The sequence below is a fragment of the Scardinius erythrophthalmus genome, assembly GCF_964197995.2.
Source record: "Scardinius erythrophthalmus genome assembly, chromosome: 14".
In the NCBI taxonomy this organism is placed as follows: domain Eukaryota; kingdom Metazoa; phylum Chordata; class Actinopteri; order Cypriniformes; family Leuciscidae; genus Scardinius; species Scardinius erythrophthalmus.
This window is the reverse complement of record NC_138234.1, coordinates 30,888,551-30,896,364: the sequence shown is the minus strand read 5'-3', so window position 1 is coordinate 30,896,364 and position 7,814 is coordinate 30,888,551. Positions and strand designations below refer to the sequence as shown.

The 7,814-nt window shown below is 37.6% G+C and overlaps 1 protein-coding gene across 1 annotated transcript; it reads right to left on the bottom strand.

Annotated features, from left to right (window-relative positions):
* Positions 1-700: 700 nt before the first annotated feature.
* LOC308702273 (polymeric immunoglobulin receptor-like) lies at positions 701-7,463 on the bottom strand. Its single transcript, XM_081384980.1, has 5 exons — positions 7,310-7,463; positions 5,189-5,232; positions 4,699-5,022; positions 1,853-2,170; positions 701-1,699 (listed from the first exon to the last, which is right to left on the bottom strand). Exons 1-5 carry the CDS (start codon positions 7,318-7,320, stop codon positions 1,614-1,616), a joined length of 783 nt encoding a protein of 260 aa, XP_081241106.1. The 5' UTR covers positions 7,321-7,463; the 3' UTR covers positions 701-1,613.
* Positions 7,464-7,814: the final 351 nt, after the last annotated feature.

The window sequence follows — 7,814 nt, the reverse complement described above, 5'->3', positions numbered from 1 at the left end:
GTTAACAAAAACATGCAAACATGTTAACTAAACAAGAGCAAATTGTTGCAAATGCAAATTTTTCTTATCAAAGCTTTGTCACCCTCTGGAGGCCATTATTAATAACTTATTTAGTGTTAACCAGGTCTTCAACATTTTTAAGGTAAAAAATCTAAGTTGTATATTAAGTTATAACCTATAATAACACATTTAGTATCCGAGTGTTTACACTTGCCCATTCCCACTATCACATATTTTAGTTATTATCCTAAATTAGGTATCATTTGGAAGCTTAAACATTAAAAAAATCATCCTATTCAAATCATTTTGAAATTGGACATTGCGTTACCATTTAAACGGTATTTTTAAACCTCCCCCTAGTGGTCGGTGTCATGTTTCACATTTTACAGCACAATTTTATAATCAAACCTTTTTCTAATCTTGACAAAACTCATATTGTTGGAAAGGTCTGAGACTCAAGGTTCCATAAACTAATTCTAACTTCTAACAAACTACACTTTCTCAGTTTGTGCAAATCTACTTAAGACTTGTTTCATTAATAAAGTGTATATTTTTTTCTTGATTTACCCCAAAAGAATGGAAGTGAACTGTGACAACATGCCCCATAGATGGGGTACATTGGAACATGACCATGTGACAGATAACAATTTTATCTGATCTAATAACATATTTTGTCAAAAAAAAAAAAAATTAACCTTTTCATATAAAATAAGGATTTTTTTTTAATAATTAAAAATAAGTCATTTTTGAGTTTGACAACAAACACGCCACAAAACCCGGCTATACAGCATAGTTCAAAACATAATAATTTCTGTACATTGACTCTCAGTCTTTATTCACCCTTTTCTCATGGTTTCTCAGTAGAATTCATAAAGTATAGAACAGAATAGCATAGTTCTAATAAGGGCACATTGTAACGCAGCGTTAAAACATTCCCCACCGGCACAACTGAGATTTATATTTACATTTATTCATTTAACAGACGCTTTTATCCAATGCGACTTACAAATGAGGAAAGCAACAGAAGCAATTAAACTAACAATAGGACAACATAAGCAAGTGCCGTGACCCTTGCCAGTTTAGTCTAACGCAATGTATTTTTATTTTATTTTTAATAGATATAGAATAGAAGAGGTAAAAAGAAAAGAAAGTGTTAGTATTAATGGATCAAGTGTTGCCGAAAAATATGCGTCTTCAGCCGTTTCTTGAAAATGGTCAATGGTTTGGGTAAAAGGGAGCAGAGCCAGTGGTTGCTCAAACATCAGAACCTTAATTTGATGTGAGCGGCAACTGGCAAACAGTGTAATTTTGTGAGGAGAGGAGTGACGTCTGCTCTCTTCAGCTCGATAAAGACCACTCTCGCTGCAGCATCTGTTGCAGAGGTTTGACAGTACATGCTGGAAGAGAGCATTTCAATAGTCCAGTCTGGAGAGAACAAGCGCTTGGACAAGAAGCTGTGTAACTGTTACTGAAGGCTGTAGTTTCAGTAGTTTAAGATGGTGGCTTAAAGTCTTCAGCTGTTTCTCAGAAGATGTAGCGATCTCAGCAGGGTGTTTTGAGGTTGTTGAAGAAGAACAAACACATTGCTATACTGTAGTTCCTTCTGTCAGTGCTTACATAGAGAGCAGAATGGAAACAGAAAGAAAAGGCACTGCAAGTAAAATCTTCTCAGATCTCGATTGAGCTCCTCGGTTTATTTCTGGTGGACACAAAGACAAATGCATTAGATTCAGTAAAAACAGATGAAAACATTTAATTGTATTTTAAAAGAGGTCTTAAAAACGATCTCATTCTCAATTAAAATCAACTTAACATTATTAGCTTAAATGAATCAAACTTCTTTTTCACAAACCTAGTTTCACACTTTGAATTAGTAATTCATTGGTGATGTAGCATTTGTAGAATCCCGTATCACTGCGTTGAAGATTGTTGAGTTTGAGTGAGAAGTTTCCATTCAGATATTCCTGAGGGAAGGTTTCAGTTCTGTTCCTGAACACTGAATCCTGTTCTTCCACAGAGACTTTACCCTTTATAGTGTCAAACACTTTCAGGGTCTCATTATAACTCCAAGTGACTGTTATGTCTTCAGTTGTAAGTGGACGTTTTCTAGCAGAACAAGGTAAAACAGCAGAACCTCCAATATCACCCACAACTGGGATCTGCGAAGGCACTGAAAACAGAGAAAAAATAATAATAAAAAAATAATAATAATTTTAACTGGAAAACATATCAAGCCTTTTAAAATGAATAGAAAAATACATGTTTAAGAGCTTGGCACATGTGACTTAAAAAAAAAAAAAGAAGAAGAAAAGACATTCTACTGACTATAAGTAACTTTGCATCTACATGTCAACTTATTCTACTAACCCGAACTCTAAAGGCCCATTCACACCAAGGACGATAGCGATAAAGATAACGATAAAGATATAGTTCTAAAAATTGTTCTCCATATTAAAGAATAGCAGAGTTCACACCACAACTATAACGACAAAGATATGAGGAACGATATCGTTGGGATCACTTTCGGAACGATTTTTTTCCAGCTGTTGAACGATAAAACACTGACAGCCAATCAGAATCCACTTGAATTTAAACAAAGTTCTCGCGCATTTAAAATGGCAGACGTCATTGCGGAGAAGTTAATCGCCGAGATCCAGAAAAATCCCCCACTGTTTGACAAGTCAAGCCCCTTTTCTAGAAAAAGGAAAAGGAAAACAATCGTTCATAGCCTCTGAATAAACGGTGAGAAGTATTACCTCAGGTATCCAGCGCTCGTTTCGACAACACTTTCTTGCTGCCTTTGAAGTTGCAGTGAAAAAGACCAAGTGTTATTATTTCACTATATTGAATATGTCAGCTAAGTTCACTGTTAGATTATTAGATCGATTACACTAGCTTTACTCAAAACACAGGATGCTGAGGACATCTGCTGGTTAAAGCCGTACAAATGCAATGGGAAAAAAAAACGGGGGGAAAAAAACAGCAAAAACATGTTCAATAATGTTGTACACGCTTTGAAACCACAGCACGCACCTTAGATTAAACAGACCGTTATCGTTCGTTGGTGTGGACGGAAATATAGTTATCGTTATAGTTATCGTGCTTAGTGTGAAAGGCCCTTAACACCAAACTCTAACCTAACGGACTACTACAGTAGTCGTTTCCACTGAGCGGTACGGTACGCAATTATTTCCGTTTCCACTGTCAAAAGTTGTGAATGGTACCAAAATGCCAAACCGTACCGTATCACTTTTTAGGTACCCTTCCGTTGGGGTACCTAGCACAGTGGTATGGTACTAAAGGGTGGAGCTAGACTCACTGCAGCATGTTGATTGGTTGACAGAGTATCGTTACTTGCACGTGCTACAAGGGGAATGACAACATAAGAAGCGCCATTTTTTTATATACAGTTGACTTATAATACTAAAATGTAGTTTTAAGAGTTTTTCAGGCGAGAATGTAGTTGTTTAAAGCTCAAATCTGTGGTTTATTTATAAAGATTTATGAAAATTTTATCCAGGTTGTGAGATCCAGGCGATGACCGGGCGCTCGGCGCTCATGTACCCCGCCTGGAACAGCCTTTCCTCGGCTAGTCGTTCTGACGTTTGCCGCTGACTCTTGTGTCTCTGTAGTGGTTAAACATGACATATAATTCGTCTTGAGTATATCTAACGGGCGATTTTTGGTCTCGTGAATCTATAATTTGTTCCCTGGCCAATCGTTTTGGCTGAGGGCTAAGTTAAGTTTCATAACTTTATAAGCTATTTAACTTTACCGTTGTATGGTTAGACTAGAGCGCTGACTTTGTATGCTTGACTGAATTGTTTGCTTTATTTGTATAGCTTCTTGTACCTTTTACTTATACTTTTATAATGGCTAATATTGATAAAAATAAAATTTGTAATGTTGTTTACTACAAATGCACATATTGCCTGGAGCATATTAAAAAGTTTAATATTTTTATATTTTATTTAAACGAAAATAGGCAGGGTTGTGTTTTATATTTCGTTTTGTTGTAAATAGGCTAATGTTATGCATGGAGTGAATATAATCAATACGCATTGCCTGAACCACATTTGTGAGGCTATAATGTTTAATATTTCTTTAATGAAAACGAAAAGAGGCAGAGTGTTGTTCTATAACATAGTTTGTTTTATTGTTGCCTAAAATATACATACAGAGATAATCGGAGTAGCAGAGCAAGTTGAGTGACGCTTTCAAGAACTATTTCGGACTATTATGGACGGTTCCATTTGCAGAATTACCGGACTCGCGTCCTCGGGAGTCTTTCTCCTGAGTCGGACTTGGTATGGCAAGTCCGAACTTTGCGTACTTGCTATTGAGAGACGCCTAATGTCGGCGCTTGTCTTCTTGTGACAAACACGCCGAGAAGCAAGAACAAGATCTGCTGTTTGTCAGTCATTGTTTTTTATGTCACTTTCTTCTTCGCATGAAAATGACGTCAATCGCTTCTTTCCGGCATAGGCTACACCACGCCAATCAAGGCAGTGGAAACGCTAGCCGATTCACGGTTTACTGACCCGAACCGTACTGTACCGTACCGCTCCGTGGCAACGAGCCCTAATACTCTAATGAGAGTAAGTTAAATGAGAATATAAATAAATTGAAATTACTTATAGTGAACAGAATGTCTAAAGTGGACCATCAAAATTGTGTAACCAAAAAAATATCACAAACCTTCGATAAGAAGCTCCACAGTCCTGATGATCGATTCCTCTACGATGTAGCACTGGTACTTTCCTGTGTCATTATACTGAAGATTGTTGAGTTTGAGTGAGAAGTTTCCATTCTTATACTCTTCAGGGAAGGTTTCAGCTCTGTTCTTGTATGCTGGATCCTGTCCTTCTCCAGAGCCTTTACCCTTAATAATGTCATACACTTTCAGTTTGTTATTACATTTCCAAATAATTGTGATGTCTTGAACTGTAATCGGAGGTGCTTCAGACGAACACGGTAAAACGACAGAACCTCCGATTAAACCCTCAACAGTGACCAGAGACGCTGAAAACAGAGAGAAGTTATAATAATAAACAAACATGGTTTTAATGCAAAAACATGAATTAATGCTTGTGTTTTAAACTAGATAGGCTATATAGAAGATGTTTCCTTTTCTTTATCATGGACACTTTTACACGTCATTAACTCTGTAAAGATCCTTAGTGCTCACCTTCATTAATCACCATTAACAGAGGAACTAAAACGATACAGCACCTGTAAACACAGAGAGAATTGAAATATTTACTTTTAGCAATGTAAAATAAGAGTCACAGTCCAGCTGTTAAACTGTTAAGTGCATTGTTTGTTTAGTGCATCATTGTAATCAGAATCAGAAAGAGCTTTATTGCAGGTGTGTTTGCACAAACGAGGAACTTGTTTTGGTGACAGAAGCTTCCACAGTACAAACAGAATGACACTGACACCTCTTTTCTCAATCTCTGAAACGTTTTGATAAAGGATTCAGTCTCTCTAAACCCCTCCTTTCTGTGACCCTACTCTGCTCTGATTGGTCAGATGGTCCAGTCTGTTGTGATTGGTCTACTCTACTCTGATTGGTCAGATGGTCCAGTCTGTTGTGATTGGTCTACTCTGCTCTGATTGGTCAGATAACCCAGTCTGTTGTGATTGGTCTACTTTGCTCTGATTGGTCAGATGGCCCAGTCTGTTGTGATTGGTCTACTCTGCTCTGATTGGTCAGATGGTTCAGTCTGTTGTGATTAGTCTACTCTGCTCTGATTGATCAGATGGTTCAGTCTGTTGTGATTAGTCTACTCTGCTCTGATTGATCAGATGGTTCAGTCTGTTGTGATTGGTCTACTCTGCTCTGATTGGTCAGATGGTTCAGTCTGTTGTGATTAGTCTACTCTGCTCTGATTGATCAGATGGTTCAGTCTGTTGTGATTGGTCTACTCTGCTCTGATTGGTCAAATGTACAGAAAATTTCACAGTCAACTGCATATCTGCCCCTTCTCTATTCCTCTTTCTCTATTACGCTGCATTCGTACATTTGTAAGCGTGAAACGCTTCTCATTTACTTTCAAAGGGTGATGTCATGCGTAGCCGATCTGAATTGTGGTTTCCGTTTCGTCGCGTCACTGGCGTTGCTCGCGGCAGAAGTTGAAATCTTTTCTACTTTTCAAGTGCCAACGGAGGCGTCAGCCAATCAGATCGTCTATGCAAATACCCTAGAACAGACGTTAGCCTATTGCGTTAATGCAACAGCGGAAAAGTAATGTGATTGGCTGTTGTCACTATGATGGTCGTGTCAGCACCAAGCTTCAGACACGCCCTCCATCAAGTGTTGACGCCGATGCCCCTTGTGATGCAGCGTAACGCTTCACATTACTTTTCAAGTATTGTATAAATGCAATTGGCTAACGTCTGCGCTAGGGTATTTGCATAAGAGATCTGATTGGTTGATGCCTGCGTTGGCACTACAAAAGATTTCAACTTCTGCCGTGAGCAACAGAAGCCACAATTCAGTTCGGCAACGCATGACGTCACCCATTCAAAGTAAATGAGAAGCGTTAAGGCGGCACCCATGTGAACGCAGCATTAGAGCTCAGGTGTCGGACAGATAGAGTAGGCCAGTCTATAGATCTATAGACTGGTCAAATGTACAGAAGACATTCATTACATTCATGTCTCGAGACATTCATTAAGCATGTTTTTAACTTATGTGGGGTAAGTTATCAATAGTTAGTTATTAATTGTTGTCAATAAAATCTATGATATGCTCAAAAGTAGTGTTTGGATTTGTATGCTCACAAGCTATTAGATTATATTTAATTCAGCACCAGGTCGCAAGAAACTCCTAAAGTTCAGCTACAACTAATGGCTTTCTTAACCTGAGGGGTTTGTTGCAACTGGGCCCAGAATGTCAGAAACTACATATAATGCCAAGAAAACTTCAATCCACATCAATCAGAATAAATTTAAATCTTTTTTCTCAGTGAGCTTTTATGTTTAACAGTCTTATGAGCATAGTATTATAGTCACAGTATCAGTGTGTATAGAAACAGTTACATAGTTCAAACATGCTAGTCGTGTTAAGTTACTCTCCACCGGCTCCAGCAGTCAGAAAACTAAAACATTTCAGTACTTCCCCCTTTACTCTTCACTAAAAAACATATAAATTGTTTATAGTATTATTTATATTTGTTCAGTAGGCTATGTGGGCTACAATGATAAAGTTTAGATTTTTTTAAGCAGTTAGCATTTAGCCGCTTTAGCCCAAATACCATGTATTATCCTATATAATGCAGTATGGCATGAAAATCAGTTCACATACCTGATTATCATGACTTAAAAGGTTAAATAACAAATACATTTAATGTTTAAAAGGTTTCTTAAATTGTCTGGAACATTTATAAAAGAATGGCTAAAAAAGAAGAAACGCGGTGTCACTGGGAAGTGTTCGCATCATTGAAGAGATGTTCAACACTAGTGAAAGCGTGTAACGGTAAACTGTGACACTTTCAGTTTTACGACAGCTAGTAACGTTTTAGATCCTATAGAAGTGCATTGGTACTAGTGCCGTAAAATAATTCAAACCTGTCGCAAAATAGTCCCTGACTTTTCTCATAAACCAGTTGTTTTTCGTAGTTAACTCAAAATAAATTTCTACAAAGTCGATATTTAATAGCAAATATGTTAAAGACTGGCGGACAAGGATGCATTTTTTACGTGACAACAGAAAAGTAGTTTATTCCGCGAACTGAGGAAAATCCTCCATTGACTTCCATTCAAACAGAACAGATTCTCTCTTACCTCCCTGTCGGCTGCCGGCACACATT